At 42.9% G+C, this 15,894-nt stretch overlaps 1 protein-coding gene across 8 annotated transcripts in view; it reads left to right on the top strand.

The window, feature by feature from the left end:
* RAPH1 (Ras association (RalGDS/AF-6) and pleckstrin homology domains 1) overlaps positions 1-15,894 on the top strand; it is a 170,033-nt gene that overhangs the window by 89,526 nt on the left and 64,613 nt on the right. For 6 of the 8 annotated variants that reach the window (XM_024104033.3, XM_024104034.3, XM_024104032.3 and 3 more), the window contains one exon: positions 14,944-15,024. The exons of the other annotated variants lie outside the window; for them this stretch is intronic. In XM_024104033.3, the coding sequence (XP_023959801.2) occupies positions 14,944-15,024 (81 nt within the window). The remainder of the gene's footprint in view (positions 1-14,943; positions 15,025-15,894) is intronic. 8 annotated transcript variants of the gene reach the window in all.

The raw sequence follows: 15,894 nt of genomic DNA, 5'->3' as shown, positions 1-15,894 counted from the left end.
TAGTTTTGGACCTTTGGAGAGGGATAGAAACCTAATACCATCCTGAGTAAAGGTGAAACTTTGGGAAGATGTTTCCCTATCAATGGAAGTTATAGTGAGTGCAGTTATTGCCTGTTCTCTCCTGGCTGCCTTGTACCTGAGGCCTTGGCTACACTTGCAGATGTACACCGCTGTGAGTTGAACCTGACTTCGTGCAGCTGAGTAGGGAGAGCGCTGCAGTCTATCCACACTGACAGCTGCCCAGTGCACTGTCGTGGCCACATTTGCGGCAACTGCAGCGCTATTGGGAGCAGTGCTATTATGGGCAGCTATCCCACAGAGCACCTTTTCCCATTCTGGCGCCGTAGGTTGTGGGAAGGGGGCGTGGGTGCGGGGGATTCTGGGTCCTGTCCCAATGCCCCGTGATGCATCGCTTCACATCCCAGAAATCCCTTTGTTTCCGTCCACCTTTGGCGCCATCTTTCAACGGTTTCTGTGCAGCGCGATCTGTCTGCGGGAAATGGAATCTGAACTGCTGAGGCTGTCGAACTATTCCTTAAGATCCAAAGTGAGAGTGAGGGTGAGGAGTCCGACGATGCTATCGAGCTGCGTAACGCGTACGACATGAAATTGCTTGTGGCATTCACGGACATGCTCAGCACCGTGGAACGCCGCTTTTGTGCTCGGGAAACAAGCACCGAGTGGTGGGATCACATCGTCATGGAAGTCTGGGATGACGAGCAGTGCCTGCAGAACTTTCGGATGAGAAAAGCCACTTTCATGGGACTGTGTGAGGAGCTTGCCCCCACCCTGCGGCGCAAGGACACGAGATTGAGAGCTGCCCTGCCAGTGGAGAAGCGGGTGGCTGTTGCAATCTGGAAGCTGGCAACTCCAGACAGCTACCGGTCTGTCGCAAACCAGTTTGGAGCGGGAAAGTCGACCGTTGGAATTGTGTTGATGCAAGTTTGCAAGGCCATTAATCGCATCCTACTCAGAAGAACCGTGACACTGGGTAAAGTGCAGGAAATAGTGGATGGCTTTGCACAAATGGGGTTCCCTAACTGTGGAGGGGCGATAGATGGGACGCACATTCCTATTCTGGCACCACCCCACCTAGCATCCGAGTACGTTAATCGGAAAGGGTATTTCTCTATGGTTCTCCAGGTGCTTGTGGATCACCGTGGGCGTTTCATTGACATTAACACAGGCTGGCCCAGAAAGGTGCATGACGCACGCATCTTTCGGAACACTTGGCTGTTCAGGAAGATGCAGGCCGGGACTTTTTTCCCAGAGCGGAAGATCACAGTAGGGGAAGTTGAAATGCCCATTGTGATCCTTGGAGATCCTGCTTACCCGTTAATGCCGTGGCTCATGAAACCCTACACAGGGAGCCTTGACAGCAGCAAGGAACAGTTCAACTACAGGCTGAGCTGGTGCCGAATGACTGTCGAGTGTGCCTTTGGCTGCTTAAAGGACCACTGGCGATCTTGATATGGGAAGCTGGACTTGGCCGAAAACAGCATCCCTGCGGTTATATCCGCGTGCTGTACCCTCCATAATATTTGTGAAGGGAAGGGTGAAAGCTTCACTCAGGCATGGACCTCTGAGGTTCAACACCTGGAGGCTGAATTTGCACAGCCAGAGAGCAGAGCTATTACAGGGGCCCAGCGCGGGGCTGCAAGGATTAGGGATGCCTTGAGGGAGCAATTTGAGGCTGAAAACCAGCAGTGATATCTGGTGCCCTGCATGGGAGTGAAGTGCAGTAGTTCCAATCTTTAGGAATCACCGTTTGCTAAGCAGTGCCTGTTTATTTCCTGGGCTAAGGAGTCTTTTACTTTTATGGAATAATAAAAAATGTTTTCAAAGCCAAAAAATCCATTTATTGAAAAGAAACAAGGGGGTGGAGTGGGGAACAGTACAATCACAGATTCGCGTATGTCCTATCTAGTGTGCTGTGCAGTGAGTGCTGCACTTCAGGACAGCTATATTGCATGGTGATGGGGGTTGAGTGCAGAGGGTAAGGGTCGTGGTTTTCAGGGCTGGGTGGTTTAGATACTGGTGTTGGAGGCAGCGGGTGGCGTGAAGAACACGGAAGTTGGGGAAAGTGGGTTGGAGGTGACAGTGGGGCACAACGGAAAGAGTTTTGGGACAAGGGCTGTGGGGGGGGGGGTGGCGTTTGCGGTACTGCTCTTCTTTCTGCATGGCTACCAGCTCCTGGGTAGCGTCTGCTTGGCAGTCCAGGATGCTTATGAGCCTATCAGTGCTTTGCTCCCGGTGCGCGGTGCTTTGCCGCCGGTGCGCTGCTTTCTCTCTCCCTCCAGTTCTGTGCTTTCTCATTCTCTTTAATCGATTGCCGCATCACTTCTTGCAGCATGTCGTCTTTGCTTTTTCGCGGTCTCTTCCTGAGTCTTTGCAGTCTCTGAGCAGGCGATAAGAGGGACGGCTGAGGTCTCAAGGTCAATGCAGCTGTATAGGCAAAATGCAACATTTAACAGAGGCAGCATTGTTTATACCAGACAGAGTACTGATTCCCCCCGCACTTAAGGAGTAGAAATCACACAGGGTCTACACAATAGCATAATTTTCCCGTCCGAAACAGAGCACACACATCCCATGGGAGCCTCAAAATGGTGAGTAAGGGGGACTGATTGTTTATGGGCTGCACTGTCCTCTGTGTTTCTGTGCCTTGGGGAGAGCCAACAGCTTCAGGGGGCACCTACACAGAACACTGTCCCAACATTTTCCACAGGAGTTCGTCCTGGATGATATCTCGCTGCTGAGGGTGACCTGGGAAGCAAGGGGGATGGTCTTCTACTGCAATGCGGCTTCCGCCCTGGCCCATATGCAGCTTGCCTGTGTGCAGCAATGGTCCCCCCCGCCCCTCGCGTTACAGTGGCGTGGTCACGTTAGCCTGGCTGGGACAAGGACCACGGTGGCTCTCCCGATAAACCTGCGCAAGCGCATTGCACACGTTCTGGATGACACTTTCGAGGAGATTACCGAGGCCGATTACCGCGATGTGATAAACCACATCAATGCACTATTCCGCAACTAGGCATGCATGCCTAATCATCCTCTCCCAAAGAGCTTGCACCGAAAAAATTCCTTCCCGAAGAAAAACAAACAAACCGCGTACCGGGAACCTGCTCTTCTGTTTGTCCTCCACCAAGTACCGGCCGCTGTGACTGGCTACCTTCCTCCTGGCTCGAGAAGAGCTCCTGGCTGCATGGCTCCAGGGATTCCGGGGTATCTCCATCTGGCCCACCACCATCACTCCCGTTTTCCTCCTCCTCCTCCTTCCCTCCCCCCCCCCCACCGGCTCTGAAGTGTCCATGGTGGTGCTCGAAGTGGAGGTGGGGTTAGCCCCAGGTATCGCATCCAGCTCTTTGTAGAATCGGCAGGTCGCAGGGGGAGCACCTGAGCAGCCGTTTGCGTCGCAGGCTTTACGGTAGGCACTCCGCAGCTCCTTCACTTTAATCCTGCACTGCAGGGCGTCCCGGTCATGGCCCCTTTCCATCATGTCCTTTGATACCTTCCCGAAGGTATCGTAATTCCTACGGCTGGAGCGCAGCTGGGACTGTACAGCTTCCTCCCCCCAAACACTAATGAGGTCCAGCAACTCGCCATTGCTCCATGCTGGGGCTCACGTGGCGCATGGAGGCATGGTCGCCTGGAAAGATTCGCTGATAGCACTCCACGCCACGCCGAGCTGAGCAAACAGGAAGGGGATTTTTAAAATTCCTTGGAAATGTAAAGGGTCGGTCACATAGTTGGTTACCTGAGGCCAGGGCAGTAGAGTTTGAACTGATGACCAGAGTGGCTAGAACAGGCATTTGTGGGATACTGCCGAATAATTCTGGAGGCCAGTCACAGTGCATTGGGCGGCCACACTGGCGCTGCAGCGGCAGCGCAATACTTGCTGTTCCTCTCGGAGAGGTGGAGTACATGCAGCGCTGCAACCATGGAGATACAGCACTGCAAATGCCTTGCCAGTGTGGACGGGGAGTGAGTTACAGCGTTGGGGGAGCCTTTACAGCGTTGTAACTCGCAAGTGTAGCCAAGGCCTGAGTGAAGCGTTAGAAGTGTATATGTGCAGAGTTTGAGGTCAGCTTTTTCAGTGAAACAGGCGTCAATAAGGTTCTGAATCTATGAGCCTATCATTAAAAAATAAACCAAGAAAACCCTTCAATCTGACTCCTGAAATAGTTAATTTATTAATCCAATAAATACTTTTTGTAGTCTGTTTCAGACCTTCAAAAAACTTTTTAAACATACTGAATTTTTATGTTCATCTTCATTGAAGACTTTTTCTTTTTTTTCCCCCAAAACACTTTAAAAATTCATCAACTTAATACATGGCATTGCTTTATGCACAGTAAGTTATCCTATGATTGGCCACAAAAGCACTGAAATAGGAGGTTAAAAATGCATAAACTGTTTTGTTCTTTCCTGTGTGTGTTTCTGCATGAGTAGCTCTATGTAAATAGCACCTATGGATCGAATTCAGTCTGAGTAGACAAAGGGGTTACGTAAATTTGTTTTTTTGTTTTTGTTTTTTTTGGTAGATGCGCATAGGAAAAACTTAGATCCAAGATTTGTATGTTAACTTTTTTAGTGCAATGTATTTTCTGCAGCTGTTTCATCAGTTTGAGACTCTTGTCTCAGTCAGTCTTGTCTTGCAAATGATATGCTGAAGCATCAGTCAGATTGCTCGAAAAGTTTTGGCAAAGAAGACATAATCCTGCATTCCGTCTTTCCTGGACTTTCTAGTTCTTGCTATGGAGTGAGTAATAAGCACTCTACTGCTCCTTGATGACTTAAACTTTTTTTTTTTTTAAGAAAAAAGGGTTGATCACAATAACTCGAAAGGTAGATAGAAGAGGAGGTAGGGAAGAAGTTGCTTTTTTGTGTGCATAAGGGTGTGCAGCAGATTACTCTAATCATTAATCTATGATTACTGGGTTGTTTTGTACTGTTTTCACAACTCTGAACCATTGCTTGCACCTGAAAGCAGTTGTAGATGTGAGTATGAGCTGGCCTCATAAACTCTTCCCCTTTTTAACATGAGGAGACTGATTGCTTCTCATGAGAATGTGTCTATTGTTTCTCTGCCCAGATAAGTTGATAAGAATGCTTTCTTTGAGGAAGGTAACAGGGGGTCTGTTAGTCATTTGATATGAGTGTGTGAGCCAAATCCTATTTCCTTTCTTTGGGGTAGTAGTAGCTACATCCAATCTGTTTAACGAGAATGCTTTGTTTTACTACACTTTTTGTCTGATATGTTTTATCTCACTACCCTGAGGGAAGTGCCTGATTCCTCTGTTAGAGAGCTTGCCTTATTTCTGAAGAATCATTAATTAACTATTTAGAACTAAATTCATTAGCTCAGGGGAACTTCTCCTGATTTGTTGAGAAAGAAAAACCAGATGCAGTTCTCCATTCATCCACTCACATGTTCCTATGCGTGATACCTAAGCACCCCCAAAATAAACTCCACAGTAGCCTGTGCTTGATTAAATCCATCCTTACAACTGAAAAAGAAAGGCAGGATTCCCCCCAGAAAAGAAATGTGCAGAGCTCCTGCAAAACTTGTCATTTTTCATTTGGTGGCAAGAGAGAGTTCCCGGCGCTTTCCAAAAGAACTGCCTCTGTCCTTCCAAAAGGCGCATGTCCTGTGTGGTTTAGCATTTATCTTCATGACTCGGGCCATCTTAGCTTCTCTTAATGAGGTGATTACTCTGGCTATACTTCTGGACAGGCCGGAATTACAGTGTGGGTTGTTAGTCAGAAGGCCTCAGATGATGAACCCTTAGGGTTCATCAAATTTCAGTGCCTTTTTGGCCAGTCATGAAAATCCTACACTACTCTCCCATCTGGCCCTGTTACACATCCAAGCAAAACTTTGGAACTTCTTCCATTACAAACCAGGTGAGGGACAGTTTTCTGGAGAAAAGAAAGAAACAAACCCCCAGATCCTGTTCTCCTGTCTAGTTGCACTTGAGGGAAAAGGCTGGAGCACACAGCTTTCAGATCTTCCTTGATAGAAAGGACAGTTTTAGACAACCACTACTGTACTGCCTGTCCTAACTAGTTGAACTAAAAGGGAAAGGTATCTCCTGTAGGATTTGGAAAAGGTTTCTCTCTTGGTATCTGCAAAGAAGTTATTTCCTATTCCCTTACTTAAATTAAAGATTTTCTTCAAAGACCCTGCTGCTTAAATCTCTCTCTGCTGGGGCTGTATTCTAAGCTCTTGCTTATAGTGAAAATGATGAATCATTGAGAGAATTGAGTGGATTTGGAAGCAAAGTTTTTGCCCTTAATATTCTCCATAGACAAAGTATCAGGGGGTAGCCGTGTTAGTCTGTATCTACAAAAACAACAAAGAGTCTGGTGGCACCTTAAAGACTAACCGATTTATTTGGGCATAAGCTTTCGTGAGTAAAAACCTCACTTCTTCGGATGCATCCGAAGAAGTGAGGTTTTTACTCACGAAAGCTTATGCGCAAATAAATCGGTTAGTCTTTAAGGTGTTTCCATAGACAAAGTTCCTAATTGGGGCCCTCCTTTCCAAATCCTTTTATTAGGCAGGTTGTCCTTACATGGAACCTTGAGTTTAGTCTTTTACTCTGCCTTGTCTCCCTTTTGACCTTCTATGTCCTTAAGGCTGCCAACATTTGAAATCTTTTTATTTGCTACAATAGTTTCTATAGGAAGGGTCAATGGCTTGGCAGCTCTGCCCTTTTGATATGCTTTCCTTGTCTTGTTCAGTAGCAGAGTGGTTTTAAGGAATTGTCTTTTTTTCCCCTTCCCCAGGTTTTATTGGAATAATGAGAGGAGAATGACAAAACCCGGGTAACACTAAATGAAAACACCCATTGTTTTTATAGATGTATACAAGGTTGATCTGAAATTCTGTCTGGAAAGAGATTAGAGTGTTCAGTTATTCACTTTAGAGGCCTAGGGAAAGGGAAAGCCTTAAAGGTACCTTGACTTGGGAGTAATGGGAAATTCTGTTTGCCCATAGGTTCCCTATGGGTTGTAACCACTTCTTGGGTAGAGAGAAGGGAAGCCTTGGTGAAACGTTTGCAATGAAGCAGTTTGGTTTTCCATAAATTATTTCACAAATCCTTACTTGGGTTAATACTTGCAGCTTGTAGTTTGATTGGTACTTTTCCCTTTTACTTATGTAATGAGTAACTGACCCAAAAGATTTAACCTGAACTTTCTGAGATGCAAAAACATAATTTACAGGTAACGCTTCTAATTTAATAATAGTATTAATAAAGAGAAGGAAAGTAGATCATGATTTGACTAATTCTGTCTCCCTAAAGAGGATTTCTTGCACTGAGCTCTTTATAGGGCAGCAGTAGAGGGAAGGAGATAATTGGGGGAGGAGGGCGTGGAGCAGAACATCAGTCATGCCCACCCAGCTAGTTTTTGTATCTGACGTTTGGTGAAAAGATCCATTCATGGGCGGTCATTGTTAGGGTACTGTGTATACTCAAGGGGTTGCAGATAATTTTGAAGCCTGCCATTTGGTTTCTGGCACAGTACTGCATTTTTTCCTAATGTGATAGTTCTTAAAATCTGTAATTCAGTTTGTGTGGCAGCAGGAGACTCCAGCTTCTATACCATGATAATACATCACTTAGCAATAAGTAGTTCCAGTTAACAGAATTTGATTTTGTACTTGTTCATATTTAAACTAGGGCTGTCAATTAATCACAGTTAATTTGTGTGGTTAACTAAAAAAATTAATTGCGATTAGTCGCGATGTTACACTTCAATTGGTATTCTATTGTTTATTAAATATTGTGGATATTTTTCTACATTTCCATATATATTGTATTCTATGTTGTAACTGAAATCAAAATGTATACAAAAACAAAATGATGTAAAACTTCAGGGTCTACAAGTCAGCTCAGTTCTCCTTCAGCAAATTGCTAAGACAAACAAGTTTGTTTACATTTACAGGAGATAATGCTGCCCTCTTCTTAGAATCATAGAAGATTAGGGTTGGAAGAGACCTCAGGAGGTCATCTAGTCCAACCCCCTGCTCAAAGCAGGACCAACGCCAACTAAATCATCCCAGCCAGGGCTTTGTCAAGCCGGGCCTTAAAAACCTTTAAGGATGGAGATTCCACCACCTCCCTAGGTAACCCATTCCAGTGCTTCACCATCCTCCTAGTGAAATAGTTTTTCCTAATATCCAACCTAGACCTCCCCCACTGCAACTTGAGACCATTACTCCTTGTTCTGTCATCTGCCACCACTGAGAACAGCCTAGGTCTATCCTCTTTGGAATCCACCTTCAGGTAGTTGAAGGCTGCTATCAAATCCCCCCTGACTCTTCTTTTCTGCAGACTAAATAAGCCCAGTTCCCTCAGCCTCTCCTCATAAGTCATGTGCCCCAGCTCCCTAATCACTTTTGTTGCCCTCCGTTGGACTCTCTCCAATTTGTCCTGTAACAGTTTGGACTCACCCCTGCGGTGCCTCCTGCCGGTCTCTCAGGGAATTAGCTCTATGTCCAGCCTGGAGCGCCCTCTGCAGGCCAGTGATCCACCTCCACTTGACCCCCCATGACCTTCCCTGGACTACGGTGCCCTGTTAGCTGGGGTGCTGCCCCCTGGCAGTAACCCCTATCTCTCAGGGTCTCCCCTCCCCGGGAAATCCCCACCTACTATCCCCACCTCGCCTCAGTATAAGGCTCTTGCCAGTCATCATCTAGCCCCCATACCCTGGGGCAGACTGCAGTATCAGCCTATTCATCACTGGCAAGGTTGGGTTTGGACCTGCTGCCTTTGCGTACCCCTGGGCTGCCCTCTGCAACCCCCAGTACCTGTTGGCCTTATGCTAGGCCTCAGCCTGGGGCTTTCCAGGCTGGAGCTCCCCAGCCTCTCTGCCTTTCCCAAGCCCTGCTCCACTCAGGTACCCTGTCTCTAGCTCCCTGCAGCCAGGCCCTTCTTTCTCTGAATGCAGAGAGAGAGTGACTGAGCTCCTGGCTCCCAGCCTTCTTAGACAGGCCAGCTATGGCCTGATTGGGGTGTGGCTCAGTTGCGGCTGCTTCCCCAATTAGCCCAGCTTTTAGAACTGCCAGCCCTCTCCAGGGCTGCTTTCCAGCCCTCCCAGGCAGGAGCAGGTGTCCACCCCACTACAGTCCACATCCTTTCTGTAGTGGAGGGTCCAAAACTGGATGCAGTACTCCAGATTTGGCCTCACCAGTCCCTCGATAGCTGGCATTGCAAGGTATTTACATGCCAGATATGATAAACATTTGTTTGCCCCTTTGTGCTTTGGCCACCATTCCAGAGGACATGCTTCCATGCTGATGACATTGTTAAAAAAATGTGTTAATTACATTTGTGACTGAACTCCTTGGGAGAGAATTGTATGTCCCCTTGCTCTGTGTTATCTGCATTCTGCCATATATTTCATGTTATAGCAGTCTCATATGATGACCCAGCGCATGTGGTTCATTTTAAGAACACTTGCACTGCAGATTTGACAAAATGCAAAGAAGGTACCAATGTGAGGGTTCTAAAGCTAGCTACAGCACTCAACACAAGATTTAAGAATCTGAAGTGCCTTCCAAAATCTGATTGGGACAGAACGTGCTTTCAGGTGTCTTAAAAAAGCAACACTCCAATGCGGAAACTAAAGAACCCGAACCACCAAAAAAGAAAATCAACCTTCTGCTGGTGGCATCTGACTCATGATGATGAAAATGAACATTCATCGGTCCGCACTGCTTTGGATTGTTCTCAAGCAGAACCCGTCATCAGCATGGACGCATGTCCTCTGGAATGGTGGTTGAAGCATGAAGGGACATATGAATCTTTAGCACATCTGGCATGTAAATATCTTGCGACGCCGGCTACAACAGTGCCATGCAAACGCCTTTTCTCACTTTCAGGTGACGTAAACCAAAAGCAGGCAGCATTGTCTTCTGCAAATGTAAACAAACTTGTTTGTCTGACTGGCTGAACAAGAAGTAGGACTGAGTGGACTTGAAGGTGCTAAAGTTTTACATTGTTTTATTTTTGAATGCAGGTTTTTTTGTACATAATTCTACATTTGTAAGTTCAGTTTTCATGATAAAGAGATTGCACTATAGTACTGGCAGTAGGTGACTTGAAAAATACAATTTCTTTTGTTTTTTACAGTGCAAATATTTGTAATCAAAAATATAAAGTTAGCACTGTACACTTTATATTCTATGTTGTAATTGAAATCAATATATTTGAAAATGTGGAAAACATACAAAATATTTAAATAAATGGTTTTTCTATTATTGTTTAACAGCACAATGAACCATTTTAATAGCGTGACAACCCTAATTTAAACTTATCTACAAGGTGTAAGATGTAGAAATCAGGACAGAGAAGGAACCTCTGTGTACGTATTTGAAAATAATTATAGGAGTTGCACCAGAATTCACTCAGCATAGTTAGTACATCTTTGACAGCCATCATTAAATTAACACCTGTAGTATTTGACACTGTATAACAAAAGCTTCCCAGTCCTTAGAATAGTATACAGGTGTGAAATCTCACATATCTCTGTTAACTTGCTAAATGTTTATATGGTGACCACTAGCATATTGTATATTAATATGTTTAACTATATTCATATATAAAAAGACAAACATTGACTGTGGACCATCTACAATAAGCAATTTTCTCTTTCAAAATAGACCTGGATCATTGAATTTCATTATACTTTAGGGTTTTTTTGTAAAATATGTGCTTTAGTTCAAACAGGAATTAATTCAGAGAAGTTGTATGGCTTGCATTGTGCCGGAGGTCAGACTGAATGATTGCATTGGTCCCTTCTGGCGTTATAATCCATGAATCTATTAATTTATTCTTGTAATGACTTAAAACAAGTTTGGCCTATTTAATCTCTAGGTTGAACACTTTTAACGTGGGGAGTATTGGCTTTTGTATGTGTATTTGGGAGCCTATGTTCTGTTCCTTATGTTCTATGAATTGTGTGCGGTTAGCATGTATCAAGGATATAAGCAGCTATGTGTAGTCGTGACTTGCACCAATCAGGGACTGGGACTTTAACTTTGAGGTTTCAAATTAAACCTGTTCTTTGCCAGTTATTTTAAGGCATTCCAACTGTTGGCCACATGCCACGAAGGCTGTGGTTGCTTCCAATGACCATTTCTTTAGCCTGTAAAATTTAGCAAATTGAAAGAATTAATAAATATGAGACTTAACCATGGTTGTTAACACAGCTCCTTCTCCTGCCCCTTCCCCACTTTTTTTTTGAACAGTTTATCACAAATGATATTTCTGACTCCCCCCCCCCCCCCCCCCCCCCCCCAAATTCAACAATAAAGGAAAATTCTGCTAATCCATCATTCTGAAACGCTATCTGGTTTTCAGCTGTTTTGGCAGCACAAGTATCAGCAGTCCAGTTATTAAAATGTTTCTGAAATACAAATCAAAACTTGCCAAATCTTGTGGAGTTATTCAAAATATCTTAAAGATAAACTTATCAGTTTGTAATTTTTAGGAACTTGTTTGTTTATGCATTGCAATATTCATCTGCATTAGCTACTCCCATAAATGGTTTGTGTATAAGACCAGTATGGCATTCTGTTTGTATGATGTACCATAGCTACAAGGTAGTCTGTAACGGAAGTCTTTTTTGGAGAATATTGATTGTTTTTACTGAGGGTTTTTTTTAAAAAAGGAAGTGAGATGAACTGTGGGGAGGAATTTGAAGAACTTTGGAATGGAAGATCATAGAAAACTAAAACTCCAGTCTGTTTGCAAATCAATTTTATCATTTGTTTAGGTAGTTCATTGCTAACATTTGTGAAAATAGTATCAACCTCGGTGCACAGTGCTAGAAGCCTACATGCACTTTCTCACGTCCAACCATTTAATGAATAGTTTTGGTAGTTAAATTGCTGAAATATCTTGACATTTCAGTTAATATGGTTTTCTTGGTTAATATATAACCTGGGTGTTAAGTTATTTAAAATCAGCATGTTATTTTTATTGCATTTCCATGCCTGCAGCTATGGCACTTGGTGGTATGTCTTCAGATCACGCAAGCTAGGAAAGCTTAGACTGGGTCAGTGTTTATACTGGAAACCTCTGGAAAACCTACTTGATGTGGGGAACTGTTCTTGGTCATTCAATAGGTGACATTCTTCCCTCTGAGACAGTACTGAACCAATTCCCTAATCATAGTTTTAGGATATACTGTGCTAATGGAGTTTTTCCATCATTCCAGTTAAATTAAAAAATGTCTCATCTGTCACAACTGGCTGGTTAAATTGACCGTAATGAAGGAATTTGATATTTGACTTGTAGAATAAAAATTTTAAAATGTATGGTGCTGCTACTACAGCCATATTTTAATTACATTCAGTTTTAGGGCTAAGTGTTGTCTCTCCGATCCCTCTGTGATTTTAAAGCAATGTGTTTTGAAGGCAAACATGATAGACTGTTTCCTTTCCACTTTAACTTACTTTTCTTAAAGCTATGAAAAGCAAACACAAGGAGCAGTAGGAGAGAGAGAGATAAAAACATATTAATTCCTAAAAGTACTGGCTAACTACTGCACTGTCTACCAGAAACTTAGGTGGGTTGAAAACAGAACATGAACTCATTCCACTAAAACAGAAGAGAAAACTGTGTGTATGATAGGAAAAAATCCTAAAATTTTCCACTATGACCAGTTATCTGAACCTATTTCTTAAGAAGCCTTACCAACAGCCTCTTGCAGGTGACTCATATTGGTATGAAGATGTCTGTCTACCCAGATACTTATATAAGTATCAGCACTGTACTGTCTTAGCCCCTCCCAAAATGTAAATAGGACTGCGCTCGCTCACTCTTTCTCTGTCTCCCTTCCATGTTCTTTTGGAGACTTCAAATACATGAGAAGTTCCAGTGCCCAACTCTGTATCCTTCTAAGAAGAAGAGGCTTAGCTCAAGACTTCAACCTTCATTGAGCTGGTCAAATGATGGGCTTTCTCCTGATCTATGGAAGGAGTATAGACACTTGCCAATAGCAGTCAGCTGAACTAGAACCTCCTTGAAGTGTTTGGATCCAAGTGTGCATGTGCTTTTTCTGATTAGAGATGCTGATGACAATAGACTAATCAGTGTTGATACCACAGCTGTCCCCAGTAAAGTGATCTTTCTAAGCCTTTTAACACTTCACTCTTTCACATGTCCCCATGAGAAATCAGTTTCCCTTTCCCCTTCCTCAAATGTCCATTATTGAAGATGACAGGTTTGGAACAGTGCACTCCAGTAGGAAAATATAAATAGTTCTTTCCACCTCCACTCCCCGCCCGTCCCCACACACATTCAATAGGTACAGATGCATAATATATCCTGTACCATTAATATGGACAAACTAAGGGCATGTGTACATGGTGGAATAATGTGCACTCTGGGGATGTGCTTTTTGTTGTGCATTAATTGATACTGTTTCAAACAGCACTACATTAAAGAGCACTAGAAAACTTTTAGTGCGCACCAGCAAGGTCTAAATGGACCAAGTAATGCGCAACATGTTAGTGGACTTAGAAATCACACCCTCATACTGTGCATTACCTCACTGTGTAGACAAGCTATAAGAAAATAATTGAACAGGAATTCAAAAATCAATAGAACCCTGTTTAAAAACCTCTAGATTAATAACCTCACAAGAAAATCTGCACAACTCATACTTAAGAGGAGGCAGATTTCTGCCAAGGAACTGGATCTGACCTGAGAAACAGAAAAATGGGATTGTGACAGTGTTATGCTGTGATGTTATTAAAAAGTTTTTTGTCAAAAGCACCAACTCCCAATGAAAATCTCTCCCTAAAAGCTGTGATGAATTAGTATGGGAGCTTGTAAATAATATATGATCACAGAATATTTTTCTGTTTTTTGTAAACCAGTTTCTTGTCCTCCTGATACTGAGATAATTAAATGTTTTAAAAAGTACAGAGATTCGTATTGGAGAAGAGAGGGGACTAGAGATGCATCATCTGTGTAAAATTAGCAAGATTACTTGTTTGGCCATACTTGGCCAAAAAACACATTTGGAACAGCTGACCAAAATTAGGAACATAGCAGCATTCAGTAGAATTGTAAAATGTGAAAGCAATTTCTGTAGTTTTCTTTAATAAATCAAATACTGTTACAACTTCCAGAAATGCAAACTGGGGCTTTTTATGGGTGATAGAGGAGCTCGATGCTGTGGAGTGAGACATACTGAAGGGACAGTTGACAATTGGAGGCTCATTTATTCTTGCGTTGCTGCTGTGTCATTCTTGCACGTGATATCGGTTAATTTTTACCCAGTTGGATAAGGATTGCATGTGCCTGGTTATGACTAAAACAAAAACAGCCTTCCATTTTAGTTTAACATATTGTTAGGTTTAGATTTGTAGTTAGTTAAAGGAGGAAAATTTAGTGCTATAAGTGGCATTATTTTCTGTTTGGGGTTGGGATATTTGTGGGGAGGTAGGACAAAAGGTGCAAAGGAGAGAATATAATCTTAGGTCACAAACCCATAGCTATTTACTAATGTGTATTATCTGGGTCTGGTTTCTTTTTAATCAGTTTCGGTGTAGCTGAAAAATGGGTAATAACCTATATTACATGAAAATAAACAAATATACTCATCAGAAATTGGTTACTATTTTCTTTCCTAGTAGTCTAGAATGTAATACACAAACAAATTGTGTATTTTTTGTAGGTGGAAGGGGAAAATAAGCATCTATTCTTATCCTTAAAAATTATTGATAGTTGTTGCACAACAGGGTGGGAGCAGGGATGTTGCATGTTTCTTGATATGTTTATTTTCACTTCTCTTTCTTTTACTGGTTCACATCACTGCTCATTCCCGCTCTTCCTGCATGATAATAAATGGTGCCTTTTCCTCTTCTTCCTTTTTCTTTCATTTTCCCACTTCTCCTCCCCCATTCCTTCATTTTCACAGCATAATGTTTCTGTGGGACATCCCATCAAGCAGTCCAAGCGTCACATTGACTTCACAGAAGAGGAGGCTGAGCTGACTCCTGTAAGTTATAACGTGTCTGTCTGTCTCTCTCCTTTTTGTGCGCCTGTGGGTATACCAGTGCCCCTTGTAACTAGAAACTGCATCAGTGATTTGAGCCTTATACATTAACACCTCAGCAATGGAGACTGTAGTGAAGCCTGTATCATAACCTGTAACTTTTTGCAGACTTCCTTATAGTTGATCCTTACCTATCCTCTAGCAATTAATTCCCAAATGTACTAGTTTGAGTAAGCTATTTACACACTCTAGTTAAAACCGTGTGTTAAGCCTGATTGCTGCTAGCAAAGCTTCAGCCATTCCCAGGGAAGGGTGCAATATGAGATTTCTCCACTAGTTGCGTTCTAGGATTTATAATAATGATACCTCGCTCTTATACAGTGCTTTCCATCCGTAGATCTCAAAGAGCTTTACAAAGGAGGTCAGTGGCATTATTCTGGTTTTACAGATGGGGATGCTAAGGCATATGAAGGTCACCCAGCAGGCTAGTGGCAGAACCAGGACTAAAGTCTTCTCAGTATTTATTTATAACAATAGAATAAAAGTATAAAAACTCAGTTTGGTAGGCAAGTCTGTCTACAGAATTTAATGTATTTAAACTTATTTACATTTTTTTAGTCTCTTTCAAATTAGACATTTTTTCTTCTGAAGAATAGGAAATACTATTACAATTTGAAATTACAGTACAGTGACCTTTACCCGGATTTTTTAAGAGTGTCAAAATGTGGGTTTTTCTTATGTCACTGTTTCTGGTCCCATCCCCTTTCTAAATTTTTATCTCTGAGAACAGATATGATTTAAAAATGGAATTGTAAAACATCTTTCTAGTTCTTGCAACGAATCTGTAAAGCATAAATTGCACAACAATGCCCT

Source organism: Chrysemys picta, chromosome 11 (genome assembly GCF_011386835.1).
Source record: "Chrysemys picta bellii isolate R12L10 chromosome 11, ASM1138683v2, whole genome shotgun sequence".
Classification (NCBI taxonomy): domain Eukaryota; kingdom Metazoa; phylum Chordata; order Testudines; family Emydidae; genus Chrysemys; species Chrysemys picta.
This window is presented reverse-complemented; position numbering and strand designations above follow the sequence as displayed.